General features: G+C 47.8%; 4 protein-coding genes across 9 annotated transcripts; 3 read left to right on the top strand and 1 right to left on the bottom strand.

Annotated features, from left to right (window-relative positions):
* The first annotated feature begins 148 nt into the window (after nt 1–148).
* Nucleotides 149–11,264, top strand: tpo (thyroid peroxidase). Of its 2 annotated transcripts, none has more exons than XM_088400947.1 (13): nt 149–1,442; nt 2,229–2,313; nt 2,423–2,583; nt 2,659–2,788; nt 3,124–3,253; nt 3,327–3,524; nt 4,047–4,532; nt 4,619–4,877; nt 4,945–5,115; nt 5,560–5,797; nt 5,863–6,071; nt 6,476–6,666; nt 10,722–11,264. In XM_088400947.1, exons 1-12 carry the CDS (start codon nt 1,367–1,369, stop codon nt 6,661–6,663), a joined length of 2,331 nt encoding a protein of 776 aa, XP_088257073.1. In that variant the 5' UTR covers nt 149–1,366; the 3' UTR covers nt 6,664–6,666; nt 10,722–11,264. The 2 variants fall into 2 exon arrangements, with proteins under 2 accessions (XP_088257073.1, XP_088257072.1); XM_088400946.1 differs by lacking the exon at nt 10,722–11,264 and having other exon boundaries at nt 149–1,120; nt 1,215–1,442; nt 6,476–10,233.
* Nucleotides 6,952–13,459, bottom strand: LOC148384772 (calpain-1 catalytic subunit-like). 3 transcript variants are annotated; one of them, XM_088400948.1, is made up of 23 exons: nt 13,297–13,459; nt 12,190–12,342; nt 11,858–12,116; nt 11,729–11,798; nt 11,535–11,653; nt 11,058–11,191; nt 10,784–10,958; nt 10,471–10,545; nt 10,308–10,393; nt 9,926–10,000; nt 9,694–9,848; nt 9,295–9,470; nt 9,161–9,172; nt 8,876–9,084; nt 8,761–8,800; nt 8,635–8,688; nt 8,052–8,109; nt 7,909–7,970; nt 7,651–7,719; nt 7,482–7,560; nt 7,287–7,403; nt 7,154–7,206; nt 6,952–7,090 (listed from the first exon to the last, which is right to left on the bottom strand). In XM_088400948.1, the coding sequence occupies exons 3-23, from the start codon at nt 12,092–12,094 to the stop codon at nt 7,064–7,066; spliced, it is 2,082 nt and encodes a 693-aa protein (XP_088257074.1). In that variant the 5' UTR covers nt 12,095–12,116; nt 12,190–12,342; nt 13,297–13,459; the 3' UTR covers nt 6,952–7,063. The 3 variants fall into 3 exon arrangements, with proteins under 3 accessions (XP_088257074.1, XP_088257075.1, XP_088257076.1); XM_088400949.1 differs by having other exon boundaries at nt 12,190–12,339; nt 13,297–13,440; XM_088400950.1 differs by lacking the exon at nt 12,190–12,342.
* Nucleotides 11,349–16,799, top strand: cd93 (CD93 molecule). Of its 3 annotated transcripts, none has more exons than XM_088400952.1 (3): nt 11,349–11,410; nt 11,485–11,672; nt 15,166–16,799. In XM_088400952.1, exon 3 carries the CDS (start codon nt 15,192–15,194, stop codon nt 16,794–16,796), a length of 1,605 nt encoding a protein of 534 aa, XP_088257078.1. In that variant the 5' UTR covers nt 11,349–11,410; nt 11,485–11,672; nt 15,166–15,191; the 3' UTR covers nt 16,797–16,799. The 3 variants fall into 3 exon arrangements, with proteins under 3 accessions (XP_088257078.1, XP_088257079.1, XP_088257077.1); XM_088400953.1 differs by lacking the exons at nt 11,349–11,410; nt 11,485–11,672 and adding an exon at nt 13,400–13,420 and having other exon boundaries at nt 15,166–15,233; nt 15,348–16,799; XM_088400951.1 differs by lacking the exons at nt 11,349–11,410; nt 11,485–11,672 and having other exon boundaries at nt 14,837–16,799.
* Nucleotides 16,800–16,822: 23 nt separating this feature from the next.
* LOC148384770 (thrombomodulin) lies at nt 16,823–20,093 on the top strand. Its single transcript, XM_088400956.1, has one exon. It carries the CDS (start codon nt 17,522–17,524, stop codon nt 18,626–18,628), a length of 1,107 nt encoding a protein of 368 aa, XP_088257082.1. The 5' UTR covers nt 16,823–17,521; the 3' UTR covers nt 18,629–20,093.
* Nucleotides 20,094–20,120: the final 27 nt, after the last annotated feature.

Raw genomic sequence — 20,120 nt, 5'->3', positions numbered from 1 at the left:
GTCAAGGGTGAATTTCAAGTACTCCAATGCTCAGCAGTCAGCAGCAGGCCATGACGCTCACGCTTGACGCCTGCACAATTTGCCATAACACGTAGCCACTTCAAGGGCTTGTGTTACGCACACACGCGCGCACCCGAGCGCACCCATCACATTCTCATAACTTCTCAAGTATGTCTCGTAGATGATAAGATACCAAGAGCCATTTTCAGTCAAATTGACCCTGTGGCCAATCATGGCAAATCTTTGTAAGCTTTCTAGCCCTGACTTCAAAATCGTCCGTGAGTGGGTGAGTGGGTGAGTGGGTGAGTGGGTGAGTGAGTGAGTGAGTGAGTGAGTGAGTGAGTGAGTGAGTGAGTGAGTGAGTGAGTGAGTGAGTGAGTGAGTGAGTGAGTGAGTGAGTGAGTGAGTGAGTGAGTGAGTGAGTGAGTGAGTGAATGAATGAATGAATGAATGAATGAATGAATGAATGAATGAATGAATGAATGAATGAATGAGTCTTATGGAAGGAAAAAGCCATAAACCAAATAGAAACACTACAAAAGCTTTTCTTGAAGAGCTTTTTCTATGTTCTGGTGTCCTCGAAAAGTTTCAGCATTTCCAAAAAGGTTGAAATATGCACAACAATAGAATAAAGCTTCTCACTCAGTATTCAGTACATACTTTGATCAAGGCCAAACAATGCTATGGCAAAAAAAGAATGTTCCACTCCAACCCTGAAAATAACTTAAGTAAGCAAGGTACAAGCATAATGACAATCGGGCCAAGCATGTTTTCTTGCTTCTGCTTCAAAGTCACCAAACACCACACCTGAAGGCCGGAGCCGGGATCAAACCCTGCACGGCGAGCCGGACGTGTTTGCCCGTGTGCCACCCAGCCGCCCCCTCCATACAACAGCGCGTGAATCATTTATTGTAGACTTGGGAAATGGAGCCATCCATCCATCCATCCATCCATCCATCCATCCATCCATCCATCCATCCATTTGGTGTAGCGCCAAACCTGGCAAACCTGGCAAACCTGGCAAACCTGGCAAACCTGCCAAACCTGCCTCACCTGCCTCACCTGCCTCACCTGCCTCACCTGCCTAACTTGCCTAACCTGCCTAACCTGCCTAACCTGCGTACGTACCATTGTTCATTTTTCTCTCTTGCAAATGTCCTGTCTTCCGTGTTGTTGAAGGACACGGATGTGTTTTGTCTGGGTGGTTGTTGCAGAGCTCCCCTCCAGCAGCTGACAAAGCAAGAATGGAATCTCGGAGCCACTCTAGTGTGGGCTGGTTTATTTAAGCTGTGACCACTGATTGAGCCACACAAGCATAACATTAAGAGCATCAGGAGGTTTTCTTCTTGACTTGAGCTCGCATAGAATGGCTCGTTATGCAATGTTATATTTTGCCATTATTTCCTCAATTAGCCCAATGGATGAAGACAACTTCCTCAACAGTAAGAGTTTTTTTTTTTTTAAATATAAAGTATACATTTATATATTGCGTATTTGTTGGAATGAATAGGGGGGGGGGAGTTGGCTAAATGCCGATGAGACTGCAAATGATCACCAGCTGCACATTTTAGGATTGTTTCTCGTTTGTACGTTTCGTTGTTTGTTCAGCACATGGCAATCTGCGCTGGTGCTTTTTGGGAATGGAAGGAAATGTCATTAAATGTCAGATATGTATTCAACTGTCTGCTGCTTTCAAAGGCTACTTTACTGTGGTGAAAACACAAATTGATTGCTCCGTTCGTCCCTTTGACACTTTGCTTTTTAACATTTTTGGTGGGGGTTGTCGGCGGAATGATGTTTTCACACCTCCTGACAGATACTTTTTAATGAAATACTTTTTCTTCTATTTTCTGTTTTGCTGCGTGATGAATCCGATACTAGTAATTGGCATCGAGAAATTGAAAAGTATTATGTATTCGGTTAGTTTCTCAGATAAATTCAAGTGTGGTGCAAATGTATGTGCTATCTGAAATATGCATGAAATCCATTTCATCTGTCACGTACTGTTGTTGGACTAATTGCTCATGCACGTGTTCACACGGTGGTGAACTTGAGCCCATCCTTGCTGGATGTGACATTGGCGTGTTTGCATTTCATTTTTCACTCACCGTTTCATTTTTTCATTCATTGGGTTTGTAAATCATGGAAACTTTGATTTCTTCACCACAACTTTATTCAAGAGAAAACGAGGATATTATGATGAGACAGTTTTGTCACGTACCCTACAGCGACATCCGTCACAAACTTGATCGTGTCGTCATATCAAGAAAGTCTCCAAACGCTTGTTGAAAAAGCTTTTCAATCCAGACCAAGGTAATCAAGGAGCAAAATGACTGGCACCCTTTCTTTGGAAACAGGGCACGTCCTCCTTTTGTTTTCTTTCTTTCTTTCTTTCTTTCTTTCTTTCTATTTGTGCGCATAGACGGAGTTCACGTGCGCCTTCCCTCGGCGGCTTTACGTTTGGTCAACAAGCTGAGCCAGAGACCCTGGAGATAGGACGTGCTGCCGAGACTTTCCACGCAACCCTTCGAGTCCTTGACCAAAAACTGAAGCAGAGGTACAAAAGGGATATCACGGAAACAGGTGGGCTCACTTTCCATAGTCGCTAACGTTGAATCTTCAGGCTATTGTTTGACAAATGAATGGAATACGTGTTAGGTTTGCTTTCGTGGGAGCATGTGGAGCTTCTGGCAGAGCTGTCAGGATGTCCACCTCCAGCGCATCCAGCTATCTGCCAACACAGTTACCTCAGCAAGTATCGTACCATAAATGGCGTGTGCAACAACAGGTACTGTACTTAATTAAGTTTACCATGATTAATAATCATGTGACTTTGTTGGCAGCGGCGGTCTTTCATTGTAGAATTGGAGGCGCTCGAATGATTCACGTAGACACCGCCTAATTGGGGGTTTTTTTTCTTCAGACATTTGGGATGATTTTAAAATTCTCTTTATATGACTCAAAAAGCGAGTTAACCCTTGAGGAGTCTGGTCCTTTTGAACTAAGTCACCAAAAAAGTTGCCATTTCACTGTGACTTTCCAACCTTAACGACATTGAACGCTTGATGTTTGACTATTGATCACTACGTTTGAATCCTCATGGGTTGTGCTTTTTTATGCCAGGTACAATCATTTCTGGGGCGCAGCCAACATTCCTTTGATAAGGTGGCTTCCAGCACAATATGAAGATGGAGTGCGACAACCCAAAGGTTGGAACGCAGGAAGGCTCTATCATGGATTTGAGCTTCCCACGGTAATGCTTCAGGAATCTTCAGCTCTGTTATCAATCAGCTAGGGACATCCTATTTCTTGCTACGTTTCAACAGCCAAAGGAAGTGAGCAAAAAGATCATGGGGAGCTCCGTCAAATGCGAAGATGATACCTACTCGCATATGCTTGTGGAGTGGGGCCAGTACATTGACCATGACATCACGTTGACCCCTCAAAGCCCCGCCGGGAAGCCTGGAGACGACGACGACTGCCTGAACTCTTGTAAAAATGTGCATCCCTGCTTTCCAATCCAGGTCAAGTGACATTCATTTCCGAAGCACGCTTTTCACCTTGGCCCTGTCTGCCTTCAAATCCAATGTACTATTTATGAATCTGAACGGGTTGTGATCCTAAGTTCCTAGAGGAGTCATTGAAAGGGAATGAAATGACATACAAGCAAGTCCCATTTCTTCGGTATGATCGGATCGAAAGTATTTGCTGACGAAAAGGGAGGGCTCCAACACTTTGCCAAAGAACCGAAAAGACACTATGCGGCATTTGCGAGTTGCCGTTCCAGTCATTGTCATGCCAGGCAACGGGAGCAAATGCTTTGCCTGATTAAACGATGATGACTTTGAAATTGCTTTTCAACCCAAATGCTGGTCTCCTTCGATGCAAGCGAGTTACAAGGGAATAGCGCAAGCCAACGAGGAAGTCCAATATCCAAGGGGAAGTGCTCATCGCTCCCACCGCAGCGTCCGACCGACTTTGAAGTCAAGTCCCGAGTCCCATGATAACGATGTAGCGTGTCACCGATGTCCCTTTTTGTTCCGCAGGTACACGACAAGCCCCCGAAGAGACAAAGCTGCATGCCTTTCAATCGCTCTTTGGCAGCCTGCTTCAATGGCCTGGGGCCTGACGTGCGGCAAGCCTTGCAGCAGCAGCAGATGAATTCCATCACCTCCTTCATTGACGCTTCAGTCGTGTACGGCTCCAGTCCCAAAGTGAACAGGTTTCTGCGAGACCTCGGCGGCTTTAACGGGAAGCTGACTGTTAACGCGCACTTTGGGGATCCCAAAGGAAGAGCCTACTTACCTTTCGCAGAATCCCTGCAATCCGTCTGTCTCCGCGGGCGGGAAAAGGCGGCATGTTTCCGCGCTGGAGACGGTCGAGTCAACGAGGGTCTGCCTCTGATCGCTTTGCACGTTCTGTGGCTGAGGCAGCACAATCGAATAGCAGAGACACTTCAGCAGCTCAATGCTCACTGGAATGCCGAGACCATATATCAAGAAACGCGCAAGATTATTGGGGCGCTGCACCAGGTGTGTGCCGGTCAATATTTCCACCGATATTTCGGATCAATACATCAATACATGATATCTTGGGTTGTTTTCTGCTCTTTTCCAAGATGATAACCATGAGAGATTATGTCCCCAAAATAATTGGTCAAGAGTTTTTGGACAAGTACATTGGACCGTACGGAGGATACGATCCGACGGTGGATCCATCTGCCTCAAATGTGTTTGCCACGGCGGCGTTCCGCTTCGGTCACGCAACCATCTCCCCGGTCGTCAGGAGACTCAACCAGAGCTACCAGGAACATGAATTCTTCCCCAGTTTAAAGCTGCACGATACCTTCTTCAGTCCATGGAGGATCATCAAAGAAGGTACGTACAAGCTATTGTTGAAAGTGGTGGCAGTGATGTTGCTTGAAGCCAATGTGCTTTTTCGTAGGCGGGATTGAGCCGATCCTTCGAGGTGCGGTCGGAGAGGAAGCGGCCAGCATCCTTCCAAACAAATTGTTGGCAGATGAGCTGACCGAGAGGCTGATTGTTTTAGCTGTTCCGCAAGACATGGACCTGGCTTCACTGAACCTGCAGAGAGGGCGAGATCACGCTCTGCCAGGTTGGTTGCTTGCTCGCTTGCTCGGTCTCAGGGATCGTGTGACCTTTGCAGGTGGAGAAATGCTTATGTCCGTGAACTCCAAAATATCATTATATTGTGAATTTTCGTGACCGTTGCTCACAGTCCCGTACGAGGAAAGACCAAACGGACGCCGTGGTATGTTTTGATTCTCAATCTGCAACATGTCGTCACTCTCGAGCGCTCAACAACACGACAAACAACAGTACAATCTTCAAGCAAATATGATCGAGATGAATTTGTAATTGCGTTGGCTGCGTTAGCCCATGTTTGAATGGGAACACAAAACTCGTCCTTCTCCAGATGCATCAGGATTGGCAAAAATGGGGGGGGGGAGGGAGGGAGGGAGGGAGTGTGGTGGGGGAGTGTGGTGAGGGAGATGAGTGACATTACAACATTCCAATCAAAGCTCCATTTACTTTTCAGGATACAATGACTGGAGAGATTTTTGTGGACTGGAGCGCATCAGGACACTGGAAGACTTCAAGCAGGTTGTGAGTGACGCCAGTGTTGCAGAGAGGATACTTGAAGTGTACAAGCACCCTGACAACATTGACGTATGGCTGGGGGGACTCGTCGAGACCTTTCTGCCAGGCTCAAGAACCGGTCCTCTGTTTGCCTGCCTGATTGCAAAACAGATGAAGGCGCTTCGTGACGGCGACAGGTGACCGACCACTCTGCTGGACCACTTTTGCTTTGTCAAAGATTTACACCTGCTATTTATTACAGATTTTGGTGGGAAGCAGAGGAGACTTTCAGCCAAGCGCAGAGGAAGGAACTTGTCAAAGTTTCACTGTCTAAGATCATCTGCGACAACAGTGACATCACCGAGGTCCCACCGGATGCCTTCGTATTCGGAAAGTACCCCTCGGGTTACGTCTCGTGTGACACCTTACCGCCAATGGATTTGGAGGCGTGGAGAGAGGAAAAAAGTCAAGGTAAGCCATATCAGCATGGACTATCCAAACGAGCGCCTGACTGCATGCAGTGCAACAACATCCTTGACCATCCTGCTTTGTACTTTTTGGATTTCTCCCGTGCGTCGGACTTGTCATGAGAATAAGAAGCAGCCGAGCGGAATCGATATCAATTTCGGTCGTCAGCTTGTTCTCCCGCTCTTTCATTCCACTTTGCTCATGAGCATTTTGAAAGGACTATTTGAAGTAGGACAAAATGTCCAAATGGACTTGGTCTGCCTCAGCCAGCACTTTTTCTCTTGAGCTTGCAAAACTATTTGTGTAAATGTAATGTCAAATTGGAGTCTATTGGAGTTGAAAGTGTCATGTTGTTCATGTTCCAACGCATTGACTTGCAAACGTACGTATCATCCATCCGCCCCCAGATTTAAAGCGCTGCGGCTCTCCGGGACAGATCGACAATGGCGATTACATCCTGCTCGAGCTAGCCGGCAAATTGGTAGCCCTGTACTCTTGTTACCATGGCTTTCGATTAACCGGCGGCCATGCCTTGATTGCTTGTGAAGGAGATCGGTGGAGCGACAAACTTCCACATTGTGAAGATATTTTGTGAAACGTAAGTGATGAATATCGCAGATCGAAACTTTTCCAATACGTTCAAGTGGCCGCCTTCTATCGAGTTCTTTTTTATTTTCATGACCAAAGCAACACTTGTGCATGTTCCCTTACTTTAAGAATGACTTAAGAATCATGACGGGCGGCTTTCCGATGATAGGAAAAAGATTGGGAGAGTTCTCAAGGTTCTGGGGTAATGTTGGTGAAGAATTGCCTTTTTTCCGCAAATTCTGCTTCCTTATCTCACGCGCAGTCAGTGGCGCAAAGGAAATGAGGCTGCTCCACCCAGATTTGGCGTAAATGCCCAACAGTCATTTATTAGTGAATGAGGCCCAATGAAGCGAGCGTTTCTTCTCCCCCTCCTCCCCCTCCTCCTCCTCCTCATTCATCTTCCTTCTTCAGGTACACATGGAAATTTGAATCCACTGGAAAAGAAATGCATTGTCAAAGTTCGTCGAAACATCCTCTCGGGTGACGTTTCATAGTACCTCCGATTCAGGAAGTGTCATGGTCGTTCCATCAGAAAAACGATTGAAGATTTCTAATGTGGACAAAGTTAAAAAGCATTTGAGAATGACAAAGTATGTATGTGCATCTTGTGTCATATCCCAATGCACCCACTTTTCATAGAAACAAGACGAAGAGCAAGAGTGATGAAGTTCTCCATGGTTATATGTCCAGAGGAAGTCCCATAGCGCAAAGTCAACATTTTCAGCATGTTATCGCTGACCCTTATTCCTGAAAAGACGCACGTAGGAGGAACGTCAATGCTCCCTTTTCGGACTTATACGGCCGTCAGGTGGGTCCACCCAATACCTAAATTAACGGCAGCATTCTTCAGCTCACTCAGTGTGACGGTTCCATTAGTTGACACGTCAATACGTCGGAAAAGATCCTGGAGAAAGCCACGGAGAGGACCTGACTTGAGCTCAAGCCAAAGTGTCAATTGCTTCTTTTTTACTTGTTTGCTTCTTTCTATACCTACCTTGTACTTGGCAACCTTCTTCCACAAACTATAAAGTTCCCCAGCATTCAGTTTGCCGTTGCTAGTTGCCTTCAAATCGACATCAAGATGTAAGGCTGCCTGCCACAGGTTTCAAAACTACCGTAACGTCTTTTTGGTATAGACTGAATATTTTGGATGCATTTTCCAATGACGCCCCGGACAGGAGCTAAAATGGCAATCTGTCGAGACTTACGCCGCTAAACGAGTGGTTCCTATGAAAATAATGACAAAGGATACGCTCATCAAAACAACCATGCTGCGGCATGCATCGATACTGAAGCCTCCACTTTTCAAGTCTCCTATAAAAATAAAAAACAGCTTACAGATAAGGGGATTCCTTTTGTTAAATGTATGAAAAATGTCATTTGCCCCAGCCTTACCTTTCAAGACACTATCATTGAGGAGCTTCTGAAGCAGTTCGGCATCCACTTCGTCATACTGAAATCAAATAAGAGAATGCACATGCACCTTTGACACGGAGCTTGCTTGGCAGGGGAGCAAAGTGTGTGAATTTATTCAGCTTATTCCAAAAAAACAACGGGCATGTTCTGCTATGTGTGCTTTGTAGACGTTTTTTGATGCATACATCCACTTCAGCTTTATGGACCAGCATTATGAGCAAATGGATGTCAGGGTTTTGTCATTGAATTGGTTGGAGTCCCTTTCAACGTGTGAGAAGGAGGGCGTCGCCTCTGGCCGACGCTTGAAGAGCAGCCACTAGACTTCGGAGACTTCATTCAGCGTTGAAATGATGTTGACGTGGAAAACAAAGCTGCGCAAGCAAGTGCGAGCAACCGCTTCAACAAGTGACTCATTCGGCCGAGCAATGGCAAAAGACCTTTTTTTTAAAGGCGCCGTGAGTTCCCGATGGCTGTACCTGAAAAGCGCTTGAGCAGACTTTTTCTGCTTAACTCTATTCCAATGACAACATCCACATTTGCCAGTTCAAGATGCAAGAGGTACCTGGCCAAATAGTTGCTGGAACAGGATTCTGTCATCGGCGGCGGCATTTGGGCTCTGCGAGACAGGAAGGTAGTGTTGAAAATGCACCGTCCTCTTTTAAATTCCATCAAATAAGCCAAAGACAACCTCTTCATCGTCTTTATATCCATGAGCGCCAGAAGTCTCACTGTGGAGGTATCACTTTGTCAAGGTCAAAGTCAGGATTGCGCATACGTACATACATCGTTTCGGGTGAACTTACTGGATATGAGCCTCGGCCTTGGAGAGGATGGTCAGGATGAAGGAGGCCGTTTCGTTGGGCTTGAAAGTTGACGGCACAATCAGGTATTCCCCTGGCGCCAATTCCACCAGTTCCATCACCTCACGAGCGTTGGTGAAGCTCTTAGTCCGCACGACCGGTTTGTTTCTGCTGAAGAAAGATGCCGGAAAACTTCCCCTCTGGGCCGCCAACTGGGATTCCGTTTGACACGAGTCAATTTCTGTTGCAACATAGTATGATGGATGACACTGACGGAAGGATACTCACTTCTTTTGGGACCTGATGACCGTTGGTTCATGTCGGGGACAAAGAAAAAATAGATGCTCTCTCTCTCTCTCTCTCTCTCTCTCTCATATCCTATATTTGAATCATGACAGCTGTTAGCATTCAAAATGACTGACCTGAAATACGGAGAATCCAATGTGGAGATTCTTGACCAAGGCTCTGTTTCTTTTGTCCGGGATTTGCATGAGTGACACCAGCATGTTTCTTTCCCCTTGTTTGGGAGCACATTGACTGCCACTGTGAACTTGCTCAATGTTGACTCGATACTGCGGATTAGTCCAGAAGCTCTGCTCTGTCATGGAAACAAACAAACAAACAATTTTTGTCAATGACTCCAATAGCCTGTTTGTTGACGCTCATCGTGCCGTCGTGGACAAAGTGTTCACCCGCATCGTCACACCAATTCCGTATTAATCTCTCTTGATTGGACGATTATAAAAGCGGCCCCAAATACATTCGATTGTAACAAAGAGTTGCTTTGGTGGCCCGCCCAAAGGCAGATATTGCAAAAGTACCGTTCATGCATCCTCCAGCTGTTCTCCCAGCAAGCCATCTGCCCTCGTAGAAGGACGTTCTCCAATGGCAGTGCGCGTTTCCGTCAAGGAAGTCGGGACACATACAGCAGATGTTGAGATCGCAATAAAATCGACAAAAGTCTTGTAGGCTCATCCTGTTGTGGGAATCGGCGTTTGCTTGCAATCACTCCGGAGTATCGGCAATAGAAAGCATTTCAAGTACGTCGCTTACCAAAATTCCCCATTCTCCACCACGGAAAGAGACAGGGATCGCTCTTGCGGGCTCACCGTTTGCCACAAAGGTGACCTGGCCATTGGGGGAAGGGGGGGGAGGCATCATTTCCAACAGCACAACGCAAAATGGCTCTCATCAATTTCTACCGTTTGAATTTGGTATGTCCCGCATGTTATACTTGTTTACTTGTTTGTCTGTTGTGAGCCATGTCTTGTCACCGTGGGATAGGGGGGAACGAAATTTCGGTTTCTTTGTGTGTCTTTGGCATGTGGAGAAATTGACAATAAAGCTGACTTTGACTTTGACTTTAGAACAGTCCTACTCTGTTTGTGGGGCGAATGAAAAGATTCCAGCTGGATTTGCATCAGGTGTCACGTACCGATCGCTCCAGTCGCCGTTCCACTCGCCCCTGCCCCAGGGGTTTAACAATCGCACCAAACTGACTGCTTGGCCTCGACTCATCACCTGTTCCAAAAGGCAAAGGTTCCGACGTGTAAAGCAAAAGTCGAACGTTCCTCCAGTGCAACTTTTGAAGAGTTCACCTGTCTGACCCCGGTGACCGCGTAGGCGTGGCCTTGAACCAATCCATTTGGCAAAACCGTGTTGGCTGCTGTCTCCTACAAGTCACAGCAAGCATCTTTTAGCGACTAATCCGTCCAAGATGTGGAGTGACTCACAATAAATGCAGCTTTTCTTTGATGCATGAATGATAGGGACATGTAGGATCTTGAAAGACACATTTCGTCCCTTTCCCTTGAAATTGCAAGAGACATCACATCGTCTGTCTCTCCAGTGGTGTTTGCGTAAAGCCTCCAAGGAATGGCTCAAGGGCGCCGGCGCTAACGTTGCGCTTACCCCTTGAGGAGTGCCGCATCCCATCAGCGCCATGGATTGTCCGGCTCTGCACATAAGATCCCAAAGGTCTTGGGGAGGATCTGACAGAGTGATACAAATGTGAACGCCGCCCGTGAAGTCCACCAACGCCTCGTCGGTTGTTCCGGCACTCATGTCTGAATAGGAACCGCAAACCCTGGCACAAGTATGTTGCAATTATTGTTATGATGATGATGATGATAGAAATGAGCAAATGAAACCCATTCGATACACGCATGAACAAAAGATTCCATACTTTGCATAAGCTTTCTCCAACAAAGCGGGCCAAAATTCTCTTGGGTCTTTGGATCTCACAAAAAGCAGTTTGCCATTGATCGTTGGGAGCTTGTCATCGATGACCACGTCGAGCCACCTGCCAAATCTCCAGAACTGAAATGGTGTGAGAGGTGAAGTCACACATACATACATCCATCCATACATACATACATACATACATGCATACATACATACATACTACTATGTATTCATCACAGTGTATTGTATTTTTGCTCTTGTGATGTTTCAAGGTTACAAAGGTTTGAGCAGCAGCAGCAGCAGCAGCAGCAGCAGCAGCAGCGACTACATCAGCCTCTGCTACAAGAAGTCATGGTAAGTAACTGCTGTTTGTTTTTGTTTTTTTCTTCTTCTGGCTAAAGCAGTATTGCTGTCGATTGTGATTACAGCTAGAGCTGCACTCTACGCCAGCGTGTCAGAAAAGTGCAACGTCATTTACCCGGAAATGAAACAGTCCGCAGTAGTCCTCGACAAAGTTTTGCTCAGGAGGAACAACGTGCTGAAAGACAGCTGGCTTGAATGTCAGTGCACCTAGCGATGCAAGGAACCAGCAATTTCCTGACACCAGACATTTAGAGTGAGTGCTCAGCGTAGTGTAACAAGCTCTTGAATGATTCACTTTCATTTTCTTACCAAGCCTGCCTTGACCAAAGTCAAACCTGGAGATGCCATCGACAACAAAAGATGGATTGGGAACCAGTTTCTGAAACGGACAATATTTTAGGACGCGTCCGAATTTGACGTTCGAAAAACTAAACGTACTCCCGGTCTGTGCCATTGCACGGCATTGAGGTCCGAAGGACTCAGCACAGCGTTGCCGAGGGATCGCGCGTCTGGGGGGAACATGTCGTCGATGTAGCGGAGTTGGCGGCTGACGCAGTACGCTTTCAATCCACGGTAGTCTTGCTTGAAGAGCACCTCGGGGTTGCTGACGGTCCCGTAAGCGTCTCCTGCATGCCGTGCGTTGATGATGCTCATACACACGCCTGGAGAAAGCATTTCGGCGCTGACCCGTGCTGCGCTGTAAAGGAACAGCAGTTCAAGAGGCCAAATCTTCTTCCATTACTATTTGTTAAAGGTGGCACCATATTTACACTTTGGTTTGCTTGCTTGCTTGCTTGCTCGCTCGCTTGCTCGCTTGCTCGCTCGCTTGCTCGCTTGCTCGCTTGCTTGCTTGCAGTCAGTCAATCAGTCCCTTGTTCGGTAGTTTTCTTCACGTTGATCTTTTTTGTCAAAGGTAACGCCTTCTAAATAGAATGTCAACACAAGGAGATTGCTCGGGTTGGAAATCAAAGAGCGCATCTCCTCGCAAACGTGAATCAATCCGGTTCATCCTGTTCCGAGCCGCAGCCGGCCTGCCCCGCCTGCCCGTCCAGATGAATTTTAAGGACGGATGCTTGGCAGCCAATCGTGAAATCAATGCCACACCTGGAGTGGGAATTCATTTCGATTTTTCTGCAACTCCACTCTCAAGGTTCCCCTGCTGCAGCTTCGGCCGGAACTCAAATATTTGTTTTCTTCACCGCCTCAGCATTTGTAGCGACATATTACATTCCAGTTTCAAATCATACTAATAATAATTAGCGTCTCAAAAGTACAGTGGCTTCTCCGAATGGGCTCCCCCGTAACATGTTACGCATTAACGTTGATTGTCAGAACTTGTGTCATTGCCATTTTTGCCCTTGAAGAAAACACATGAGGCCGTCTGTCATTCGTTTGACAAGACGTGACGAGAAGAGAGTGACTGAGCCGGCCGGTTTTGCAACTTGGACTTTTTGGGTTATCTCGGGTCGATAAACGGTGGCAGATGATTTCAAATTTGGATTCATGACAGAATGTCACAAATGCCATGCAAACGCGTTTACGTTTGTGAAAAACGAGTCGAGCACAGCGGTATCGGTGTCGTTGGCTCACGAGCTCAAAGTTGCTCATTTGATCCATTTGTTTCTTACGACTGACATTTCTTGCATGTTTGGCTCAGACAGATGGTATGATAAGCAATGATGACATGATTCAGGTCAACAGAGGAACGGAGACTCAAATCTCATCTTGAGAAAATGTCCATCTATTGTCTGTAGCACTTCTCTTCACCAGGGTTGCGGGGATTGGGTGGGAGCTGCTCATTTATTCAAAGCCCATGTTAATATTCAAGTTGAAAGGTAGAGCAAATATCTGATCGTAAAATGTCAGTATTCACTCACCAGGAAGTAGAGGATGTGTATGTTGCTGTTTCCAGGTGGCTCAGCGAAGCACGCGTGAGAAGGTCAGCTTTTTTTGCCTTATATAATAGCAGCACATCGCTGAGGCTAGACGGCAATGAATATGGTAATCATCTCTGAAGCGCCACCTATTTTGCCATTTCAGAAAAAATGTTTTTGCATGATCAAATATTCGAACTGCCCAGGCATGTTCAAGGTTTCGCAATACTGTAGTGTGTAAACACAAAGCGCACGCAAACGCTGCAAGTACAGAAGCACCACTACAACTTGGATAGACATTCAACATGAGTCCAAATTGACCTTCACATAGTCTTTTGCTGCTATGTAAGTGGGGCGGGGTTCAAACAAAAACAGACAATGCTTGACAAATGATGCGTCTGCGATTGAGCTACTCTGGTGACCTCTGTTGAGGACACGCTGAAAGTCGCAACAACCGCTCACCTTGAGCCCCATTCGCCAAATTTAGGGAGGGATCAGGGTTGTGCCCCCAATGGGAACAAAAGGAGACCGGAATAGAGAGTGCCAATGTGAAGCGATTGCACATTCCATTCCTATTGGAAGTCACAAATCACCCTTAAGCAGTCAATGGACATCAGCAAATGGAGCATTTGGAAACAGTTTCTCAAATACAGCTGGCAAGCCTCCTCGCTGCCTCTTTGACACACAAAGATATACTACTTTCAAATGATCTTGCTGGAAAAGCTGAAGTCGTGGCTGTAGGAGGGAGGGAGGGAAGGAGGCTGGAAGTGGAATTCCTGCCATTGTAGTTGCTCATCCGCTGCGTTCAAACAAACACAGGAACTGTTTTGCTGCGCTGTTCAGACCACCGAGAACCAGCGTCAGCGATGCACGCTGTCGACAGAATACGTTCTCAACTCCGTCCAATCAAACACAAACGGAACCTTTACTGTATTTATGTCTGCATAGGTTGAAGGGGGCCAATGACGTTCCAAAGTGCTGGGCCCAGAGTCCTATTTTTTCCTCCCATCAAAGCAACAATTCCAAGCGGCACAAATCAATTGGAGCTCGCTCATGATTTGACTTTTGTGAGCTATTTCACTGGAGGGCTCCTCCAGTCGAATAGTCGGAAAGAATGCAGGACGCAAGGCCAACGCAAACCAATTTGAAACTCTAGCAGCGGCTTGAAAACCTTCAAGGAAATCAATCCATCCAATGTGTGTTTTGTTGAAAATGTTCCTGGAAAGTGGAAATGCCAACATGGTGAAAAACCCATTTTTCGTCTCAAGTCATAAATCATCAGCATTGTAGTGGAATTGGAGTCTCAAAGGTGTTCACATTTTCAAAACAAGTGCTGTAGATGAAACAGCCAAAAGATAATACCCACCCACCAGAACCCACCCACCCTATCCACCCTATCCACCCTATCCACCCTATCCACCCGTCCATCCGTCCATCCATCCGTCCATCCATCCGTCCATCCATCCCTCCCTCCCTCCCTCCCTCCCTCCCTCCCTCCCTCCCTCCCTCCCCACTTTCCAATTGTCACGTGAGCTCTGCCCGTTCACGTACCGTAACTCGATACAATTAAGGGAGTCGCCTTAAAAGCCGTGAGTCTGCAGGGGCCGGAGACATCTGGAGAGCCAGTCACAACACGGCCCAGTGGCCCATTGTTTCCCAGCTCCAAACGGAACTTCTGGGCTCAGGAGAGAGAATGAAGGAAAGAAAGAGCCCTTAAACATTGTTTCCGCCTTTAGTTGTCCCAAACAGGATACGCCGACGCAAAAGCAAAACAGGCGGCCGCGCGTCGCTCACATTTCAGGAGACAATTCTTGTGAAGCGCAACCATGCCACTGATCTCACTCTTACTTTTTCTCATCCCCTCTTTGGAAGGATTCGACGGAGTCCAACAGCAAACCATGTGCACGTCCGACGCCTGCTACACCGTCCGTACGGAGAAGGTGAGCTTCGACGAGGCCGATCGGAGCTGCTTCCACAACGGAGGCTACCTGATGACCGTGCGAGACAAAGAGGAAGAAGCCATTCTCAACGCTCTCCTCTCGCCCGTCGGCAAGGACAAGACGCGAGCCTTTTGGATCGGCTTAAGGCTGCACAGAGGGGATTGCGTCTTAGCTGACGCGCCGCTCCGAGGCTTCAAGTGGCTGTCTGGGGACCAAGATTCGCACTACTCCAACTGGAATCAAGAACCCGTGCACACTTGCACGGAGCGCTGCGTAAGGGTCACGTACAATGACCGGCAGCAGCCCAAATGGAGCGCCGGAACTTGCAAAGCTCCGGCGGCGTCTGTGTGTAAGTTTTACTTCCGAGGAATGTGCGGCCCTCTGCGTCTGTCGGGCTCCGGACGCATTTCCTACACGCCGCCTTTCTCCCAGGAGCCCGTCCAAAATGAGCTGAAATCCTTGCCGCTCGGAACGTACGCCTTGGTCACGTGCGCTGACCGGCGCCAACACTATTCCGTTTGCGCCCGGAGCGACGAGAACTACCAGTGGACGGTGCCGGGTCCCTTTTGCCCGACGGAACGTGGAAAATGTGACGAGGACGACAACGGCGGATGCCAACACGTGTGCCGGCAGGTGTCGTCGGATCGGGTCGCGTGCCTCTGTCATCGGGGTTACGTCCTTGAGGACGACGGACTCTCGTGTCGAATCCCGGACGTGTGCAGCGCGGGGGACCCTTGTGAGTACCAGTGCGTGGTGAGAGAGCAGCGAGCCTTCTGCACGTGTCCCCAAGGCTTCCAATTGGCAGCCGACGGGCACAACTGTTCCGACGTGGACGAGTGCCAGCGCTCCCAATCGCCGTGCGGCGGCGGCATCCACGCTGCTGCGTGTATCAACACGGTGGGCGCTTACACCTGCGTGTGTCGCCGCGGCTTTGAAATGATGGACGGCGAGTGTCGTGACGTGGACGAATGCCTGCGGTCCAAATGCACGCATGGCTGTTTGAACACAGCCGGGTCCTTCTCTTGCTACTGCAAAGACGGCTGGGCTCTGTCAGACGACGCCTATTCCTGCGTGGACGTGGATGAATGCGCCACTGAGCGCTGTCCCTTCAGATGTGTGAATAGTGAAGGAAGTTTCATGTGCGTGTGCCCGGAGGGCTTTCACGCGGCGCACGCCGCTGGGACCACCATGACTTGCGCCCCGGATGTGAGCAATGTAACCCGAAAGGTGGGCCAGGAAACGCCAGCCGACGCCGGTGACTTTGGATCGACGGAGGCCACGGGAGCGCCCGCTCCCACAGACGTGCCCTTCGTCGCCCCCAGCAACGCTTCCCTGTTTGCTAGCGCCGCGGCGCTCAACTCCAGAGTGCTCGTCTGCGTACTGGGCTCGCTGGTGCCTTTGTCGCTCATCGTCACGGTGACGTCAGCCGTCGCCATCGTGCGATGTCGCCGCTCCAGAAAGGAAGCCAAGAAAAGTGCCACAGACACTTATTGTTGGGTTTCCTCTGGTTTTGATCCACGCCTAGAAAAGCTCTATGAATCCATCTTGACTGATGACCTTTGACCCGATGAAGAAGATTGCCCTAATTGTGCGGACAGTGTCATTTCAAGTGTATTTATGTCATTTATGTCCAAGTCATTCTCGCTTTTCAATTGCAAACGCCGCCCACGCATGCAACCCTCGTCTCTCCTGCTTTTCTTTTCTTTTTTATAACTTTCCTTCTTCCCCCCTTGCTGTCACACGCACGCACACACACACACTGTAGCTGCGTGCACATGGACAATTTCATGAGCTGTGCCAGGCATGCCCCAGTTGAGGTGGTGCACATCCTGGACCGGTTGGCAACCAATCCCACATCACATACTGTACAAACAAAGAAAGAAAGAAGCGGAGTCCCTTTGGCATGTTTAAGCAAGCAATTGGCTATGTGGAATGTGAGAGGAGGCTCCTGAAAGCACATACTGGGAAACACGACACAAAATGCTCGTTTTTATTCCTGTTACTTACTATTGGTGGAAGGAAGGTGTTGGCTGTGTTGGTCGCAGCCGGCGTACGTATGTGTTTTTGTGCAATGTAAAGGGGAGACGAGAAGAGTTGATTTTGTTCTGCACGCACGTATATGTGTTCCGGCCCCTGCGCTTGACGTTGGAAAAACACCGTCTTTATCTCATTTCCTTCCTGCCTTGGCTTTCCTTCCGCTCTCTCCGCAGTCGCCTGCAGAGCTCTTACTCTGCTCTGCTCTGCTCTGCCCCGCGCCAGCATTTGAAGATGAACGACAGCGCAGCAACATGGCCCGCTTGAATCTCCAGCTGCTCGTGACATTGTCTCTTCTTTCCTGGTCCTCTATCAAGCCGTGCTGTGGTACGCGGCCTGCCGCCACCTGTCGACCTTTCTGCCTCGGGAGCGAGTGCTTGCTGATCAACCGAGACCGAGTGGATTTCGCAACAGCCGAGGAAAGATGTCAAGCCAACAAAGGAGTGCTAATGACACTTCAGTCAACAGAAGAGAAACGATTGCTTGATATGGTGGCGCAAGAGCTTGCTGGCAACTTCTGGCTTGGACTTCATCTGCCCGGTGACGCCTGCAGCAACCTCTCTCATCATACGAGAGGCTACGAGTGGACCTCTGGCAAAGGGCACGGCGACCGGGTTCCCTTTTCCTTGGCCTGGAAAGACGGCGTTCGAGTCTGCTCTCCGAGCTGCGTCTCCCTTTCGAGCGAGAAAAAGCTCCGAGAGTGGCCGTGCTCAGATCGAATGGACGGATTCCTGTGCAGGGCCTCCCACCGAGATGCGTGCCAGGCACAAGAATTATCCGACGTGACCTTTTTCCCCAGTTCCAAGGGCTGCTCGGACGCTCCGTGCGAGCATGTCTGCATCCCGCTCAAAGATGGCTTCAAATGCTCTTGTTTCGACGGATACGCAGCGGACAGGACGGACGGCAGGCGCTGTCGAGTCCACTGCGCCGAGGAGACGTGCCCGGCCATCTGTGAGAAAAACTCTGGCGGTGTTTGCTTCTGTCCCGACGGCTTTATCCTAAGCGATCAATTGTGCGAGGACATCGACGAGTGCTTGATGAACGAATGTGAGCAAGAGTGTCAAAACACATTTGGAAGTTTTGTCTGTGCCTGTAAAGAAGGTTATGTACTCAGACATCAGGTGAAATGTGTCCAAGCAGTCCATGAGCCTTTCCTTATCACCACTCCCTCTGTCAGAGGTTACGTCAAGCCTGACAATGACACGAGGAAAGCTTCCACTCTTTCCGCTGCCACCTTTACTTGGCTGTGGATTTTTGCTGCTTTGGCTGTGGTGGCCTTTATTTGTGTTGGAAGATTTTATGTGATTAAGCGCCTCAAGCGCAGAGAGCAGAATCTCAACCAAAGGGCAAGTGCCCCTTAGTGAGTGGTTAACAGATTGCACTGGGCGATAGAAAGGAAAAAAAAAAAAAAAAAAACCTTTCTCAATGCAATGTCAATGAATTCATCATTCGAAAATCAAAGAAGCTGAAACGCCAAATGTGGCCCTCTTTGCAAAACGTTTGCTGCTCTAAATTGTTCTTAGGCGTGAGTCACATTTGCCCTTGATGAGTGTAGAAAATGAATGTACTGTATATAGAGAAAGCTCCACCAGCCGCCACTGGATGTCACTGTCTATCTGTCATAGAGCACAATCTAAAAAAAGAGGTCAAGAGCCAATGATTATCTCACACACGCGCGCGCACACACACACACACACACACACACACACACACACACACACACACACATCTGGGTGTGGTGAAATTTGTCTCTGCATTGAACCCATTTACTGTTGTTTTCAACAAATTCGAACTCTAAAGTGAGGAAGGTTAAGGGACCCTCTACTGTCTGCACATTGTGTAAATATCATGAATATGAACACGCCATTGAATATGGATGTACGTGTAGTTTCAGATAGTTCTATTTAAAGGCTTAGATTAATATGTCCATTACCGTTCAAAGCTTTGGGGTCACTTCGAAATGTCCATATTTTTTCAAATAAAATCAGTTGTTTTTTGGGGTTTTTTTTCAAAGAGGATAACATTCAACTCATCAGGAGTACACTGACAATGTGATAAATGACGATTCTGGCTGCAAACGTCTGTTTTTGAATGCAATATCTACATCGGTGTAGAAAGGCCCATTTGCAGACACCACACCTCCGGTCATCTCATCCCCCATTGCAATTGTGTTAGAAGGCTAATGGATGATTAGAGAACCCTCGTGCAATTATGTTCATGGAAAACACTCAATTGTCTGGGTGACCGCAAACATTTGAACAATTATGAACAAAACGCCCAAATGTCTGGCAGATGACCCAGAAAGCCTGTGTCATTTGTTCTACGTAATAAAACGTAGAGAAAACTTTGAACAGCACCCAGAACTGCTTTTTTCCAGTTACCCAAACCAGATAAGAGCATATTTGAACACTAACCCCAGCGTGTAATCAGTGACCAACTTCACTACCAGCATACGTGATACCTCATGGCCACAGATCAGTGGAGAAGAATTCTCCAAATAAAGACAAACTAGAACCCAGGGAAACTGTAAACCCTTGCTCTTTACAATGCAGACAGACAGACAGACAGACAGGCAGACAGACAGACAGACATGCTCGCAGGCATGCATGCATGCATACATTGGTACATGCGTAGACAAAAAGGGTAGCAGGCCAAACTATCATGTTTGATTTGACTTTTTCTCAACTTTATTGACCATTTGAAATGTACAAGAAAAGAGCATATCTGCTGTACATCCCATACTGTACATATAAACGTGGAGATGATATAACACGAGGTCAAATAGATTATAACCATACACATTAAATGTATTTTTCTCCACAAACAGTCTTCATTTGCGTACTTGTGCATGAT

The sequence above is a fragment of the Syngnathus floridae genome, chromosome 16 (assembly GCF_059516105.1).
Source record: "Syngnathus floridae isolate MCC-2025c chromosome 16, RoL_Sflo_1.0, whole genome shotgun sequence".
NCBI lineage: Eukaryota > Metazoa > Chordata > Actinopteri > Syngnathiformes > Syngnathidae > Syngnathus > Syngnathus floridae.
The sequence above is the reverse complement of the archived record's forward strand: the minus strand, read 5'-3'. Positions and strand labels throughout refer to the sequence as shown.